The 18,275-nt window shown below is 42.9% G+C and overlaps 1 protein-coding gene across 1 annotated transcript in view; it reads right to left on the bottom strand.

Moving 5' to 3' along the window:
• The window catches only part of MYLK3 (myosin light chain kinase 3), an 18,362-nt gene extending 3,977 nt beyond the window's left edge, over positions 1 to 14,385 (bottom strand). Inside the window, exons 1-11 of the mRNA XM_009080124.1 lie at positions 13,873 to 14,385; positions 10,468 to 10,558; positions 9,065 to 9,199; positions 8,764 to 8,965; positions 6,705 to 7,276; positions 6,105 to 6,210; positions 4,934 to 5,027; positions 4,329 to 4,438; positions 2,934 to 3,075; positions 1,821 to 1,891; positions 264 to 392 (exon numbers count right to left, since the gene is read on the bottom strand). Of these exons, the coding sequence (XP_009078372.1) occupies positions 264 to 392; positions 1,821 to 1,891; positions 2,934 to 3,075; positions 4,329 to 4,438; positions 4,934 to 5,027; positions 6,105 to 6,210; positions 6,705 to 7,276; positions 8,764 to 8,965; positions 9,065 to 9,199; positions 10,468 to 10,558; positions 13,873 to 14,385 (2,165 nt within the window). The remainder of the gene's footprint in view (positions 1 to 263; positions 393 to 1,820; positions 1,892 to 2,933; positions 3,076 to 4,328; positions 4,439 to 4,933; positions 5,028 to 6,104; positions 6,211 to 6,704; positions 7,277 to 8,763; positions 8,966 to 9,064; positions 9,200 to 10,467; positions 10,559 to 13,872) is intronic.
• Between the last annotated feature and the right edge of the window lie 3,890 nt (positions 14,386 to 18,275).

Consider the following 18,275-nt stretch of genomic DNA (forward strand, 5'->3'; position numbering starts at 1 on the left):
TCCTGCCCTGCCCTCCAGGCTGCTCTGCCAGGTGCCATCCCCAGGGCCCCAGGTGGTACTCACAGCATGTATGTGATGACACCCACACTCCACATGTCTGTTGGGAAGGACACAAAGTCATAGTTCACCACTTCAGGAGCCAAGAACTCTGGAGTTCCAAAATTCACCTTGAGTTTCTCGCAAGGTTTGTACCTTTGATGGAGAAAGAGCCATCAGAGCTGAGCTTGCCAGGTGCCATCCCCAGGGCCCCAGGTGGTACTCACAGCATGTATGTGATGACACCCACACTCCACATGTCTGTTGGGAAGGACACAAAGTCATAGTTCACCACTTCAGGAGCCAAGAACTCTGGAGTTCCAAAATTCACCTTGAGTTTCTCGCAAGGTTTGTACCTTTGATGGAGAAAGAGCCATCAGAGCTGAGCTCAGGTTGGGGAGCACATCTCACACAGCTCCAGCACAGGGCAGGGCTCTCTGCCAGCTGAGCACACTCCCCAGGCAACCAGGGCAGCACTCAGCTCACCTCAGGTGAACACACCAGCAGCTGTCTCTTTGCCAGAGCCAAACCAGGAGGGATACTAAGGACACTACAGCCTGCAAAGGCCTCTCCCACAGAGTGGCAGCAGCTTTACTTTCTGCCAGGCACCACAGGATGCTTTCCAGCAGATGTTGTCCAACATAAAATAAAGCAGCTTTGATTCTAAAAGGTTTGGAAAGCATTTGCTTAGTGGGATGTACCCAGCTACAGCTCAGGGTGAAGGTCTGTGTCACAGGAACACAATCTAAGCACTAAGGTGGGACTCTGAAGAGGATTATTTGGGCTTGGTACCAAGTTAAACAGTGATCCCATGTAGGGGGGAATGATTCTGTTCTATTGCTTGAAAGGGAAAGGTTACAGAACAGAACCAGTGACAGCTGTAACAGTAACAACCAGTAGCTGATGGCAGTGGAGTCACATCTGTGGACAGAACAAACCAGTAAAGCACTTTTTCATCCTGGAAGATCTTGTTTTCAAAACTGCTGTGGGAGAACTGTGCATCTTTACCCTCTCAATTAAGAAAAAAACCGAAACAAAAAAACCCCAAACTTAGTGTGTAGATTTCTTTCCTTTCAGGAGTATTTTATGGAAAGAAAGTCCTTGAACAGATACTTACACACACATGTGAGTACATGTATGCATGAATGGACCAGGTTTTGGCTTAAGAAAAGCCTCAAAGGGTTTAGAAAATAAAGAGAGAAATGTTATTTTTCTCACTGTTACACTAATGGAAGCAATTCCATCTATTCCAGGGCAATTCACTCATGCTCTCACAGCTTTCCTTTAACAACTCATGTAAGCAAAGTCAAAGCAAGAAGGAAAGTCACTATTTCTCTGAGGATTTCCTGTTTCATGTGGGATGGCTCAAACATGCTTTTTGGGCTTGTTTTTTTCGCCTTTTTTTTTCCCTTCAATCAATTTAGCTACATAAAGAGTTTAGCAGATCATTTCTACAACTAGAACCTGCACAATGAGACCCAACAGTCAAGAAGTCTCTGAGAGCTTTCATGGAGTCCCTAGGGGAATAATTCTGAGATAATTAGAACAGCAGTATAGCTTTATCCAACAGAAATGCTATTTGAAAAAGTAATTAGATAATTAATGCACACAGCAGAAGGTTCATGCCTGCAGAAGCATAATGCTCAGCTCATTCCCACAGCAGAATTCTTTCAGAGCCACCAAAGCACAACCCCAGCCTTGAGAACTACAGAAAACACATCAGAGGTTTGCAAGCTTAATTTGGTTTTGGTTTTTAGAATAAACTCACAGCTGAACTCTCTTACCTCCTTGCTAATCCAAAGTCAATAATTTTAATCTGGTTTCCTGTACGATTTACACAGAGTATATTTTCAGGCTATGAAGAGAGAAGAGTGAATTTTGAGTTAAAAGTTTGCAAGGTCTAACAAAAGAGTATAAAAATAACAGATATCTTAAAAGATAATTTCCAGGATAAGATTTTTCCTTCTACTCCTGTCATGAGGGAAGGACTTGACAGGCCTACTGAGTTAGTGGAAACTTTGGGTTTGGACCTCCAATTAAAAAGTTTAACTTCTGCTCCTGTAAAACAACATTCCTGGGTTTCACTGTAGATGACAAAGAGTTTGGAATGGAAAGGCCTCACGGTGTGAAACTGCAAGCATCAGACTGACTGTTTCAGTCTGATGAAAGCTTAAGGCTTTCCTACTGGACTTTCTCCTTAAATATAAAAATACCTCCATTAAAAAAAAGCTACAAGAAACAGGTCAAATGCATCCTTTGGTTTGCCCACAAAAAAAATACTGGTTTCTCCAAGGTGGGGATAGAGGTGATGGGGTCCAAATTTACTATAACTGCAGAACTGCCTACAGGCCAACCTGGTCCAGTATCATTTGTGTAAGGTGCTCTATAACAAGCAGAAAAAAAACCCCAGTTGGTATTTCTGTTTAAAAATATCAGTTATGAAAGGACCATTAGGGAAACATTGTCATTTTACTGCAGGACAGTTCCAGGCAGGAGAAAGTACAAAGGATAAGTATGTGATGGACTAGGTATTTAAACACAAAGGGGTAGGGGAGATGGAGAGAAGACTGTGGCATCTCTAGGCAGAAAGGTTTTGGTGGTTTTTTTTCATTGATGACAAAAAGGCATTGTTTAATGCTACTCAGCATGAAAAGCTGCTGATTTAAGACAGGCAGAAGCACAGAATCCTGCTCATTTCACTATTCCAAGCAAGCTACTGAACAGACTTTGGAAAAAAGTAATGAATCTCTGCAGCTCCATTCATGGCAGCAATATGAATTAATTAAGTGCAGTCCTGTATGACCTCAGTGCCTGAAATGAGAAATGACTCTGTAATTAGAGGCTCTGTGGTGGCCCAAAGCAGCAGCACTGGTGCCTGGGGAGCAGGACCCACTGACCTTCAGATCCAAATGGAGAATGTAATGCTGGTGCAGGTAGTGGACTCCCTCACAGATCTGTTTGGTGAACAGGATTGCATCCAACTCTGTCAGATTGTAGTTTTCATCTGTGATCCGGTCAAATAATTCACCACCATCCAGACTAAAATTTTGGCATAGAAAAGCATTAAAAACCTTAAAATTCCACGTTGGCTCCATTGACTTCCATGCTGGGAACTTAGGCTCCATAATTGAGCAAGGGCCCTCACAACACAGCCACTACAGATGCATCAGTAGCCTCAATGACTTCAGAGACTCATTTCTCCAAGTGAAATTAAATGCCAGCCTAAATAAACAATGGGAGTTGTCACATTTGAAGGGGATCCATGTCAAACCCAAACCCACGTGGGCTGGTACAATGATGGGGACCTGGAGAACCTACAGGCAGTACCAAACTATCTGTTATCCACTCATCTTGCTGGAGAAATTAAGTGTTTAACCTATAAAATTCACTAAATGAAGCTGCTCAAGCTGAAAGCTGTTTTACATGAGCTGACAATTGAACTTAGATCTGCACAAAGGTTAAGAGAAAACAAGTCAAGCAGAGCTCTGACAAGGTTCTGCAAGGTAAAACTTTCAGGTATGTGTTTCAATATACACATTTAAAATGTCTTATAATATTTACATTGTCTATTCTATTTGTTATTCTTTTTTTCCTTCAGTGTCATTAACAATTCATTCTGTAGCAGAAACTCAAGTTTCAGGACACAAAATTTCAGGTTTTTTGTAAGGCAATATGCCACCTCCCAGAAGAAGCAGCAGGAACACATCAGGAAATCTCCCTTTTGTGAATTCCATATTTCATATAGATAAGAATTCTTATTTACTTTCAAATGGGGAGAAATTTTTACTAATCCTAAAATTATCCAAAAGAGGCAAACCATGCACATGATTAATCTCCTGTGTACCTTCTCCATATCTTTCCTAATTCTACTTAAAACACCTCACTCTTGTCTGGGTCTCTCACCTTCACTCTCTCCCCACTATGAGATTTCATTCACTCAGGACACTTCTGTGTCATTTGGTAGCCAAGGACAAGGTTGGGGCCTGTAAATTAAACTCCAAAAATGAACTGTAGTGAAATTTTGCTCATTAACCATCTCGCAATTTGGTTCATACTCCTGAAGAAAGCTACTTTATCCTTTGCTTAAACAATAATCTTGCCAAATATACAAGTTTCAGCCTGAAGAAATTATCTTTAAAACATTTATTTTTCTTCTGAAAGTGAGATCAACTCTGTCACACTGGGAAACCACTCCAGTCTTCTTCACACCTCCGAACTATCATTCCCTATTTCCTTTAATGACCTGAGAAAACCCAAATATCTGACAATTCCTGAGATCATTTCAAACTTACTATTCCATGATCAAAGTGATATTATTTTTGGCTTCGAAAGCATCATAAAGCTGGATCAGATTCACGTGATTTAATTGGTTCATGATGTTAATTTCATTTTTTACTTCCTCCTGAAAAACAACAAAGCAACAAAAAAAAAAAAAAAAGAGCAAAAATGCTCCTTAAATGTCAACATATTGAAATAGAATTATTTGTACCACCCAACAATGGCTGTACCATAGGCCTTGTGTGGACAGAAGGTGTAATCATAGTATCATAGTATGGTAAGGGGTTGGGATGGAGCTTAGAGATGATCCAGTGCCAACCCCTGCCCTGGGCAGGGACACCTCTCACCAGAGCAGGTTGCTCAAGGCTCATCCAACCTGGCTGTGAACACTGCCAGGGTTGGGGCAGCCACAGCCTCCATGGGCAACCTGTGCCACCAAATACAAAACCACAAACATGAGATAAGATGACAAATGGTCCTATAAAGTCCAAGATGCTACTTAGACAGATTTTACAGCAGCCAGGGCCAAGCTGCCCCTCGTGGGCTGGTTCAGGGAGTGGAGTGAAGGTGCTGGCAGTGAGGACAGGTTTGGAGCGTGGGGGTTCACAGCAACACTTACCTTCTCTTTGGCTCCTTTCACTTTTATGATTTTGGCTGCCAGGCTGAGCCCAGTTGATATTTCTGTGCACTTGTGAACTTGCCCAAAACGCCCTCTGCAGAGCCCAAGGAAAAGATGGGAAACAGCTCAGCACAGCTCCCTGCAGAAACTCCTACTATTCTTATCAGCGAGTAAAAATAGCACAGTACAAAGTGAACGGAATGGGGTGACCAGCAGCAAGGGGCTCCTCTTTCTCTCAGCTTATGAAGGATTAGTTTTATCTTTCCAGCCAGTTGTTCAGTGCTTACATTAAAATATTATGGCCCCTTGTATTTCTGCCTTTCGCTGAGGTAGGATGACCTGATGATGTTCTCCTGCAGCTCTGTAACTGTAGCCTCTCACTGTCCTTCACTGATGTGTTAGTGGGTATATTAACAAGGATATTTCTGTCCTGATCTCATAACTTTTTAAATGACTCTAAGACCAACAACTGTAGCCACTCGACCGACTGCGTTTCTCGCGTGCCGTAAATTCTCCCCCGTGTCACGCAGCTACGTTAATGCCCCTTGGGATGATTCCTAAACAACATCTTCCCTACTATTGCATCACATTGCTGATACTTATTAAGCCATATTTGTCCGTGGAGCAATGTGTAAATCAAACCTTCTTGTCACATAAGTAAGGATACAAGAATACAAAAGCTGCAGCAGCTGCAAACTTCCTATGAGTGAAAACTAAATGTAAGGTCAAAATAATTAGAACTTCTTCCCTAGTTTCCTTTAACAGGCAGTTCAGCACAGGGAAAAATAAGATTTTGGAAGCTGCTTGATCTAATGGGCTTTGTTGAGTTCAAATGGTCTGAATCTGTCTGTCTTAAGAGTACAGGTTTTTCCTCACTGAGGCCAGGATTGTTCTAACAAATGAAAGAAAACAGTCATCCAGGATGACAGTCAGGCATCTGAAAACTGAGCTGGGGCAAAAACCAGTCACCTAAGGGACATCCCTTGATTTAGCAGCAGCTCTGACAGCTCAAAATGCCTCCAGGATGAACCTGCTCAAGTGGCTGAGCGAGCCAGACGTGCCTCACACACACACCTTGGGGCCAGCTGAAGACAGCTCTAGCTCTGCAGCTAACTGCATTTCTCAGTCTCAGCTATCAGCAGCAGTACAGCACAGGGACAGGCACACTTACCCCCCCAGCACCTCGTGACGACACACCGAGTAACACGTTGTCACCTCGGTTTGCTTGACGCTCACTACGCGATGTTCGAAAGGAGCCGGAGGGGAAGGACTGTCATCTGAAGAGGGGACAAGCTGGTCAGGGAGGTGTTTCTGCACACAGCACTGAATTCCACCTCCTCACACCAAGGATTTCAACCCACAGCACACATACGTCGCCTGGCTGTGTCTGCTAGGTGTAATGACAAGTCTCAAGGGCCTTCCATGCTCCCACAGTATCCACAGCTCCACAAAACCACATCCTGGTGCTCTCCCCACTCTGAGCATCACTGCCCCAAAGGGATGAACCCAGTTTCTCTGACAGGCATTGCTCCTGCAGCCCTCAGTGCTTCTGTGGGGCTCCAGGGGCCAACACAGACACCCAGACCAAACAGCTTCTGATCCCTGCTGATAGGCTACTAATGCAAACTCTCAACCCAAAACTTCAGCATGAAGTGCACTGCTCTCTCCCCCACCTCTTCTTACTGCTCCAGCTATTACTGTATGTGCAGCAGACATAAACAGCACAAAGTCCTCAGAGTACAAGTCCCAAGAGTAACTGGGAGTTACTCACCGATGATCATTTCACCCTGTGTGGGAAGAGCTCCACCTACTTCCAGTGACTTGGGCTTCTCTGCTGCCACTCCTGTACACTGAGGAGCATCGTTTCCATTTCCCCCTGAAGATGCAGACTCAGGTTCTTTCCTCTCAGAGTTGCTATCTGTTGGGGATTCTTCAGCTTTTGCTGTTTCTTGATGGATTTTCACTTCTACTCCCACATCTTCTGCAGCTTCCTTTGCAGAGACATTCTGTGAGGTTATGGGTTTGCATTTTAACTCTGATTTCTCTTCAGCCTTTACACCTGGTTTGGGCTTGCTCAGTAATGGCTGTTGCTTCCCTGTTTGAGGTGCAAGTTCATTTTGTTTACTGTCCCTTTTAACTTCTGGATTTGGCTCAGTACTGACGTTTTTCGGACTCTGTTGAAGTTTTGATTTGTCAGGCAGCTGTTTGACTCCTTTCACATCTGCTGGTGTGGAGGATGAGGATTTTACTTTGGAACTTTTACCTCTGCAATCACTTACATTTCCTTCCTTGGCCATCTCAGTCTTCTCTTTCATGTCAGTCATATGTACACTGATGGATAACCTGCTGAACTGAACAAAGACACTTGGTACAGGTGGCTAAGCCTTGCTTTTGTAACTTTGTGAGGGAAGAAAAATCTGTGTCCAAACCCACAGATTTCTACAGTATTAATAAAACTCAACTGCATCAATCCTCTTAGGAATACAAACACTAAGGAAAGAGCATTAAAAGGCATTCTGATGGTTTTTCTACCTCCTCATCTGTGTATTTGTCTTCCTTCTGCTGAACAAACTGGTGGCTAAGCCTTGCTTTTGTAACTTTGTGAGGGAAGAAAAATCTGTGTCCAAACCCACAGATTTCTACAGTATTAATAAAACTCAACTGCATCAATCCTCTTAGGAATACAAACACTAAGGAAAGAGCATTAAAAGGCATTCTGATGGTTTTTCTACCTCCTCATCTGTGTATTTGTCTTCCTTCTGCTGAACAAACTGTCTCACACTGCAAAGTGTTATTCCCACACTGGAAAGCTTACCCACTTCTTGCAATTCTTGCAGTTGGTCTAATAAAATCCCACTCATCTGGGCAGAGAGAGGATAGTGATTGCCTTCAAAAATTACAGGCTGATTATCTAAATGGGTGTCCCATCAGAAGACACAAACACAGAGTGCAAGTCAGCCAGCTGGAAGAGGTGTCTTCTGATGGGACACCATTCTTTCCACAGCTTTCTCCTAAAAATCTAACTCTGATGAACTCTCTCACTTCATCAGTACTATTTTCCTTAGTATTCTAACTACTGGGAAAGTTTAATGATTATTTCTCCCTTGTGTTGCCCCAAAAATACAGGTTAGAACCAATTCTCTGTGCTCCTAAAATCCATCAAAGACATTCAAATGATGTTTGAGTCAACTCCTCTTGCTCCAATTGTCCTGAGATAGACAACTCTCATTTTAGTGAGGCTGAACTGAACCTTGTGAAGTTGTAAGGTAGGTTTTATACAACAGCTTGTTGTGTTCCAAGGGGTTACAGCAACACCTCCTCCTTCACAAACAGCCTGAGCCATCCCCAGGACAGACCCAAAGCAGTTGTTGAAGCACAGTGCTTACAGCTCACCAGCCAGAGCCTAAAACCCCCTGGGAAAGTACAGGGAGATCCTTCTGCTTTCAGTGTTCCTACAGCAACCACTTTGGAGCTAACCATGTCTATACACAAAGTTGTTCCTTCATGTTTGAAAAGAGGCTACAGTGGTGAAAGCTTCTACTTTCTCCTGCCACATCCTCATGCTCATTCTCTCAGGAGAAAAATATCCCAGTGTGCCAGCCATCACAATGAGCCCTTTCCCTTAGGAAGCTGATGTGCTGACTCCTTAGCTTCTCAGAGCTTCACACAAGGCTCTTACTGCCTTGAGTTCTTTGCCTTAACCATTCCTAAGGTCTCCCCACTCCCCCCTGACATGAGCTGCCTCCTTTAATGACCTGGCTTTCCTTTTTTGCCATCTAAGCCATGAAATGGTTTCAGATCACACAGAAAGCTACCAACAAGGGCATTACCTGGTATGTGTCACTTCACACCCCGTGTCAGATATAGCCCTGGATGTGGAGGGCACAGCTTCCCGGGATGCCACACTCGATGGAGGTTTGTTTTCATTCTTTCCAAGTTTCTGATGAACAAGCTGCTTCTGGCACTCATCTGGGCATGGGGCACTGTCCACATTGTGTGCTTTAGCAGGTACATTTTGGTCGCCTACATGATCTTGATTTACGAAGGGAAGACCATTGTGTTGACTCAAAGCTTTGACACCAATGTCCTTTTGCTGTTGACAGCTCTTCGAGCTGTGTGTTTTGCCAGCACCTTCCACCACTTGCTGCTGTGCTGTCCTCTCTTTAACTTGGGGTTTGGAGCCAGTATTGTGTGCTACAGCACTAGAAGTGTTCACCTTCTCACATGCTCCCTTGTTTTCATCCAGCTTTTTCCTACTTTTTGTCTCTGAATAAAATAATCCATTAAGAAATAAATGATGGTAAAACAAAGAGGGAATTAAGCACCTCACCACTCAAAATAACCTACACAGTTACATACACCTGACAAGGTAGCAAGAAACCCCCTGAAATGTTTAAAAATCCTTACAGCATCAGGCTTGAGACAGCCACTACTAATGCTCATGGCTTAACCAGAGATTTAACTGCTCTGATGGCTTTCCAGCCATTTGAACTTGGATTGAACTTGGATTTTCATACAGCAAATGACAAACCTGCAAGGCTCAGCTTCACTATATCTAAAATATAAAATCACTCTGTGGAAAAGTAGCTCAGGCACTGCAGATCCATCCAGAACCCTCCTGAACCCAACACACTCCCTACCCAACTCGAGGGGTACAGATGCACTGAGCAAGACTCCAAGGTACTGAGGCTTGAGGCAGTGCCACTTGCACTTCCCACAAAAGGACAAGAAGGTTCTTCACTGCCTTCCCATGACAATGGTTGTGGCTACTAACAGTGGAAATTTCTAGGGTAACTTCTTTTGGCATTCAGCACACACAGGTCACCAGCAATCAAGGCTAGCTCACAGCCCTGGGTAGCTTTTCACTCAGAATTGTGACTGTCACTTGCAAAACAAAAGAGGGGTTGACCATAATGCAAAGGATTCACTGACAACTTGTGAAGACAACAGTGTGACAAGACCTGCCCAACATCACATTCACTCCTGCTGCAACTGCACAGGCATCACTGGTGGGTGCAGCAGGGAAATGCCCTGACAGATGCAGCCTAAAAAGGAATTGAGCCCTCACATGCCAATGAATCTTGCTGATCAAAAAAAAGCTAGTCCCAGTGTCAACAGGTCCCTTTTTCAGAGAGGGGGAGGAGGGAGGGCTAATTCACATGTGTTAAGGGAAAAGGATTTATTAGGTTTGCTATGTGATATTGCCACTGTCTTCATGGTATCTCCAAACAAGCACTGCTCTCAATTCAGCTCACTGAAATCCAAACCAAAAAAACCCAAAACACTCGTGCAGCTAAACAAAGGTGCTGCTTTTAGTTTCTTGATCTACTACCTTTTTCTGGGGTTTGATCCAGGGGACAAATCATCTTGTGGAAGAGGTGAGAACAATTCTATTTTCCCAGTACTGGGGGGGCAAAGTTACTCAGTTACACTTGAGTAATTCAGGTAGTGGGAAATAGCAGGCTATCAGTTTCCAGTCTGACTGCTGCACATTCTGGAGGCAGAGCTGGGAGCATGCCTGGAGTGATACCTACCTTCCAGAGGCTTCTTGCTTTCAGTTTGGGTCCCTCTGTTACTAAGCACATGCTTAGGTTTTGCACCACTCTCCTCGGGTTTATCTTTGGCCTAAACATGACAGGGGAACACAAAAATAATAGTTACAGCCAAGAGGATTTATTTCCCACTAGGTTCCCTAACTATGTAGGCATTCAGACCCAGTGAAATGAACACTAACACCATTTAACTCCTCAATTTTGAGCTACTGCTGCGTTTGCTTCCTCTTCCAATCTCTCCCTGCCTTTGCAGGCAGGCATCCTTCTAAAACAAGATGACACAGAATAATGCATTAGCTCATTGCTTTCCAAAATTTTCCTGTCATAGTTTTTGCCTCCTGTCACCTTTGCTCATCTTGATTAAAAAGCATGACATGTGAAACATGAGAGAGAGATTAAAAAAAGAAATTATACTGTATTTCTCTGGCTTTTTGGCTGGTGACAGAAAGATAAGCAATGTCTCTGAATATATTTGTCAAATATATTTGCCACAAGGCATCTAAATATTCATGATTTGACCTATGATAAAGGTGATACCAAAAGAGTTTCCAATGTTATAGTGACTCTTGTGTATGGACTTGGCATTCCAAGTGTCACCTTTAGAATGATTTAAGAAAGACATTTAGAAGCAGATTTTTATTTTGAAGCAGATTTCTTCCCCCAATTAAACAGAGCAGAGGGATATTTTGTACCAGGACCACTAAATACTTCACACAACAATACATTTGTAATCAAATTAAAACTGAATGATGTCCAGCAAAAAGCATGACACGAAAATAGAAAAGGCATTAACACATCTTGTGGTTGACAGATAGTTAAAAATCTAGTGATGAGCAGCCCCCTACCCTCATTTCTCCAAGCAAATAAGCAACATGTAAAATATTTCTGCAGAAAATTGATTACAAGAGAGCTGAACATCAGCTCTGAACATCTGTTAGTAAAAGCAGTTAAGGATTTCATGCACCAACCATACATATTCCCCACCTCCCCCTTCCCAAAAACAAAACACCCCAAGAGTAAAAGTAGTAAAAAAAATCATTACCCTTTTTATTACAGCTCTAAGCAAACCTGCAACAATGACCAGGGTGAACATTATTCTTGCAAAATCCTACATGCAAAGAAAGCCTTGGGTAAGTGACAGTTTAATGCTGGGGGAGTTTCTGTCTAACAAGTTAGAGGTTTGGATCCTATGAAGCTCAATTCATAGTCTTTGATTAATTTGACTCCAACCCCACAAAACTTCCTCGCTAGGCATTCCCCTGGCATCCCTGGAATGCTGTCATACTATCAACTAACACCTTCAGCAGAAATGCAAAGAGCCTCCCCATTCCCATGCTCACACCGAGCCCCGTGACCAGCAGCACAGCCTGCAGAGCAGAAACTGCAGGTAGCAAGTTCCTTTTCTGTGCAGCTCCCATGCAGCTGTGGAGCTCTTTGGACACATCTCTGCTGCTGTCACACAACAAGCTGCAAACCCCAAAGTTAGCAGATGGCTCAGTGTTTGTAAATTCTCCTGTGCTTTGCTCCACGTTACCCAGCGAGGTCACGTACACACATAGCCTCACTAATTCAGGCCTAGTGCAGATATCACTCAGCAGCCTGGGATCAAAGCACACACACATCTTAAGGTCTTACAACTGACCTTATGCTCCAATTTCAAAAAGTGTTCATGACCAGAGGGAAAAAAGAAGAGTGATGGTCACGCTGCAAAACTGGAGTTGGCCATAAAACTGTTTGCCCCGTACACCTTCCTTGTCTGTTCTCCAACCAAGGCAGAGGTTAGAGCCTGGGACACAGATCTCCACCCCATCCCACACCATCAGGGCACCACCACCAGCTCATCTCAGCTCTCAGGTTCTGTCTGCCTGGTCAGGTTGGTGCTCTGACCTCCTTGCATCTTGTCTTTTGCAAACACAGATTTATGGGAGTCATGACTAGTTGACAACTAATCCCAACAGGATGCTAGGAGTCCATGTGAATCCTTCCTCCCCTCACATGATCTCCCTTTATTTACCTCCCTCCTTACTGCTCTTCTCACTTAGAAATGGGCACTCTGGGAACAAAACTAGTTTCTCATCTTTATGCTCCTCCACCTGGCCATGACACACTGTGCACTGCGGGTTCAGTCCAAGGTGTAACCCATGGCAAGGACAGTGTCTGTCTCCAGGCATTTTGCACTGACTTGTACCAACAGCTTTGCTCCAAACATTGCAAACTCTCCCATTTCTCCAAAAACCTGTAGAACTGAATTGAAGTGCAAGCAAGAACAAGCTTTATCTCAACGAGATTGAAGACTGATGACTAATGTAAGATTTATTGTTCTCAACACTAATGGAAACACTTTACAAATTCTTCTGTCTGCTAACAGTCTAGCTCATTTGTCAGTCTCTGGCTCTTAAAAAAAGAAGGCCAGGAGAGCACTCAGAAAACCTGAAAAGATATACTGACATTGAGCATTGCCCTGTTCCTCTAAAAGTTTAGGAGTACCTTCCCATCTAACCATTTTCATTTTGGTGAAAAATATTTGGATGAAGAGACAAACGGACATTTTAATTTAAGCTACATTCTCCTTACTGTAATCACACCTCTGCATACCAGGAAATTCTTAGAATGAATAAACATATTCCAATTCTTGCAGGTTGTCCCCATGGTGGGATAAAAGCCATAGTGAAAAATGAAAACTCTTATTAGCTAGAACTAATTCCAGATGTCTCGAATTTTTGAAAAACAAGGTTAATTCCATTCCAAAATACTCTATCATAGTGGTCTTGCCTGTTCCTCCCTCACTGTCCTCAATAATTGAGAGATGCTTAGGAACTGATGTCTAGGAACTTAAAAGCACAAGAACTACTTGATTTCAGGAGCGAACAATGTCGATGGAGTTGAGGAAGTCACAGATGCATCATAAAAATGTAGCTAAAGACAACTTAGATGTCTAAGGACATGTAAATCTGCTCAGTAACACAACCATAAGTCAGCACAGCTTTTAGTAACTGGTGCTGTGTTCAGAACTCCTGAACAGTCAAGAAAAGAAAAGCTTCTCCCAACACAAAATGCTTCTAGCATGTTACTCATACTTTACACTGGGGCCTGAATTCAGTCACTAATATGAGTGACATTTCTATGGTAAAAGAAAATTCAGCTTCTACCAGTGCTTGAAGCTCAGCAACCTGCCCAGCACACTCTGGGAACCTCAGACACCAGACTGCAAGGCAGGTTTGGGCCTTGGTCCCTGCCTCGAGAGCCTTGCAATTCAAAGGTCACAGCAGTCACCTGTAACAGCAATCCTGAAAGGAAAACCTGAGTTATGCACTATGCAAGAAATCCACAGGAAAGCCTATGCTATGTCATAAAGCAAAGCATGAAGAACAGTAAAACTAAACCAACCTCAACAGGGATTTCCAGCAGACTCCCCTTCTTCCAGGGCACAATGCCTTTGAGAATAAAATCCACTACTTTAGAGTTTTTCAATACTTCTCCCACAAACGAGATAACTTTATCCAGGGTATCAACCCTTTTCTCTATCTTTGCCAGCCTCTCCTTATGCTTTGAGGCATCTAGCTGAGTAGCTTTCACCAACTTCAACACTTCTGAGCATATGCTCTGGATGTCAGCCTGGTGAGCACTGTCGGACACCTCTAGGCCTTTCTGCATTGCATCTGTCTCAGCAGGAGCTGCTTGGGATACTGTTAGCTTGTTAATGCCTTTTTCTACATCACCAATGCCTCTGTTGACTTGCTGCAGTTTGCCTGTCAGATCTTCTTGGAAATGCAGCAGTTTGTCCACCTTTTCGTTCAAGAGATAGAGTTTTTTGTCCATCATACTTAAGCTGTTCACTTTTGGAGGCTGTAACTTGGTGAGGGCCTTTCCCTCTGCGAGGTCCAAGCTGCATGCAGACATCATGTCCAGACAGCAGGATGTCAGACAGACCAGGCTGGCTTTTCATCAATCATAAATTACAAAACGAATCTCTGAAAGTTCATCTTCTTCAGCTGTTCCTACACCAGACAACCTCCCTTACTGCAGTCACTGGAGCATATCATGAGATAGCTACTGCACAAAAGATTTATTTCTGTGTTATCTCTTTCTTACTGTGCTTTCAATGATGGAGGTAATTTGGCACCAGACTATGTTTTCTTGGGCCTCCTTGACGTCACGAAACCATTTAAAATTCTTTCTGGAGTGGCTGTTGATAGGCAAGCATCTTAACAATTGCCCATGTCTGCACAGACCTCTGCAGGGAGAAGGATTGTTTTTATGACCAGTTTTAGTTCTGTGATAACAAAAAGAATTTGGGGAGAGCATTTCCTTTCATTAAATAGGAAAAATAGAAAGGTAATTTCCAGGCCTCGTGCTAAAGCTTGGGAGAATCCAGCTTTGAAGCACTGCTGAGGAACACCCAGCACAGACCCAGGGTATGCTCTTTAGGTTGGCTAGCACTTGACTTTAAAAATAGAGCACAATGACAAAGATCTGAAATACGTATCTAGCACCAGCATGTCTTTGTCAACTGAAACTTCTAAAATTAAATCTTTCTCCCAGGTTATAAAAATGAACCGAGTAAAAACCAATCACAATCAAGGCACAGCAGAATCAGCCCAACCATTAGCAGCAACAGTATTAAATCCTAAGTCTGAAAGGATTTGTTACTGACTTGCTTTTCACTTCTGAACCACAGTGTGTTTGCTACAGAAATGACAGTCACTAGAGAACAGAAAGAGTCACTTCATACTGCACAGCCCCCAGTGGCACCATGCTGAAGGCTCTAGAAACATTTATGAATGTACCCTCACAAGACAACACAGAAGGGGAGTCAGTTCTCTTCCACAGAGGATGAACTGTAGCATCATGAGAGAAAGCAGCTTGTCCCACGCCAGATGTGACACTGTGTGTGTCTTGTTCTCCCAGGTCCCTTTTCTCTGCTGTGTGGGTGTAGAGCAGGGAGGAGAAACCAGCAGGGAAATCCTGCTGGAGTCCTGGGGTGACAGGACAATGGAACCACATCAAAGCTTTGGGATACTGAGCATCCCTTTGCCTCTGATCCCTTCCTCATTGTTTGGAAGGGACATATGGAAGCAAATGTCATTCTTCAACCGAATTTCCTGTATGAGATAGGATATCCTAGACATTAAAATCCTCCCCACAGAGAAGTAGCAGCAATAAAATTACCCTCTCAAGACCATGCTGAGTCCTTGCCACTCCTGTAAGACGAGGAGTTTTACCTTTACAATAAAAATCACATAAATTTTGTTACATCTACCGAGGCCAACAAATCATTATAGCCACCCTGGTGGTTCTGTGACATTTAGAGGCCAACAACCAGCTTGACAAAGCATATAAGACTTTAAGCTTTAAGACTTGAACTGTTGATCACCTTCATGGAAGAGTTTGAATGCCAAGCAACAACTTTAGAAGATTTGGCTTGGGAGTTGGCATTTCATGTCAAACATGAAAGTCAGACAAATTGCAGCTAATACCTCAGTAAGAAAACCAAGCCACAGAGTCATCCCCAGTTGCATACTTAGAGCTCAAGGTGCCACCAGCAATGTGCTATTCCAGGCACAGCACACAGCTGGGAACGATGCAAGTACAACCAGTAGGCACCACTGGCCTCTGTGAGTGCTACTGGGCAAACAGGAGTCCTGCAAAATCTTCAAGATTATGCTGTAAGATAATGCACTACACAGAATTCTTCCTTGCCAGTGTTGTCTGAATACAGAGAATATCGAGCCAAAACTGCCTCCTGTTCAGATACAGCTGTTTGACTTATTACAGTACTTACATCATACTGAGCATTCATCAGCAACTGCAAAATTACAGACAGTGTGAAGGACAGAGAAGGAGGAAACCTCATTTGGACCTGAGTGAAAAGTTTTAAACATGTGTCACATAGTTAGGGTCAGCTTTTCTTTTTTTCTTTTCAATTTCTCCTTCATTCTTCCCCTTCTGAACTGCTGGCAAACACACAGAAAGCAAAAATGGCTCTGGCAGATCTAACTGATTGTTTTGTGTTCAGGATGATAATATGCTCAAATGTTGGAAAAAAAATATCTTTTATTCTTTTTGCTTTGAATTACAATAGCAGGCAATTGTTGTTCAGAACATTGGTTTAGTGCCCAATGTTTGCATCTTGCTTGGGCAGCCTGAAGAGACCATTCAGTTCCATTGCCAGTCTGAAGCCTTTCAATGCTCACCAAAAAAAAGAAGGGAAAAACTCCTAAATTGCTTGACTCTGTATTACAGACATCACAAAATGCACAGTTGTTGTGACAAGTACAAAAGCTTATTAAACTCACTGTTTCTTTGTGAGGAGCTGTTGCTTATAATGCCATTTTGCACTTAGATACAGCAACACACAATTTCCCAATTCCATGGAGTGGTGTGTGAGCAGTGAGCACCAGTGAGTGCTGCAGGACCTCTGGAGAGTGCAGCTCACCCATGTTGGCACTGGCAAGGAAACTGGTGATCCCCAAGACTCCATCAGAGCCTGGACGTCACTGGAGTAGCTACTGGTGACAACTGGTCTTCTGTGGATTTCTGATTGTTTCTTCCAGATAACAAAAAAATCAGCACTGTGGAGTGTGTAGGCAACTGCCTCTGTTCCCGTAAGAGCTGAACTGAAATGAACTTATTAGACACCTTTAAAATGCCCCAAAGGTACCCAGTGCCTCAGGAATGCAGAGGAAAGGAACACAAATGCTAGAGAACCAGAACTACAAGTGACCTTGAACCTTCTAACACCAAAGACACTTCTATTCTCAAGGCAGGAATGAGTTTATTCCTCCTTGGCTCACACCCCACACACACTCTCCCAGTTTTGAAAAAGTGATGCCAGAAAACAAGAGAAAAATTCACATTCAACACAAGAAAATCTATCATATGGCACTGCAGTTATGATTCCTCCCTGTTACCTCAGACCCAAAGGAAAAAAATAAAACAAATCACAAAGATGGGGTGAGTAGAAAATAAAAAGCAAAAATCTACTGCCTGTACTAAAGTGACAGAAGAGGCTTATACCCCAGACAAGAAATGTCAGAGAGGTTAAAACCAGCTGCTCAAACAGATCATCTCATTAGATTGTTACATTGCTTCCAACAACAGTGTAAAACTGGGGATGGATGAATATACATAGCAATGTGAAAAAATAACCTTTCATATGGCCTAAAAAAAGCCAAATCTTAAGAGAGAATTTGCAGGCTCTGGGAGTTTGCAGTGGTTCCACAGGGTCCTAAGGAGATAGAGAACTCAATGTGGCAAAACATCAGGAGCTTACAAAAGGAAAAACCAAAGCAGAGAAGCCCAAAACAATCTGGCTACATCAGCTAGACACTACTCAGGCAAAAAAAAAAAAAAACAAAACCCCAAACTAACAAATGTCTTTCACATATTTAGACACCAGATATCAACTCTTTCCAGTTACACTAAAAATCCCAAACCCCAAACTAACAAACGTCTTTCACATATTTAGACACTAGATGTCAACTCTTTCCAGTTACACTAAAAATCTACTTAATCCACATCCAATTGCTGCAGCTCATTAACATACACTTCCTAGTTTTTCCCCCAGCAAATGAAACGGTAACTGACCCTTTTTAGGGTACCTAAATTTTTTTAAAAATAAGCTTTATTTGTCACGGACAACATGAAAGGTAAGAAATCTTGTCCACAGAGTTATGGTACAGTAACAGACCAATTCTCACAACAAATGGCAAGCAATGAAATGGGAACTGACTCTAATTTAGAGGAATAACTTCCAAGGGCAAGATGTGCCATAGAGTCTGGCTAAGCCC

The sequence above is a fragment of the Acanthisitta chloris genome, unplaced genomic scaffold, assembly GCF_000695815.1.
Source record: "Acanthisitta chloris isolate BGI_N310 unplaced genomic scaffold, ASM69581v1 scaffold8978, whole genome shotgun sequence".
Lineage (NCBI taxonomy): Eukaryota > Metazoa > Chordata > Aves > Passeriformes > Acanthisittidae > Acanthisitta > Acanthisitta chloris.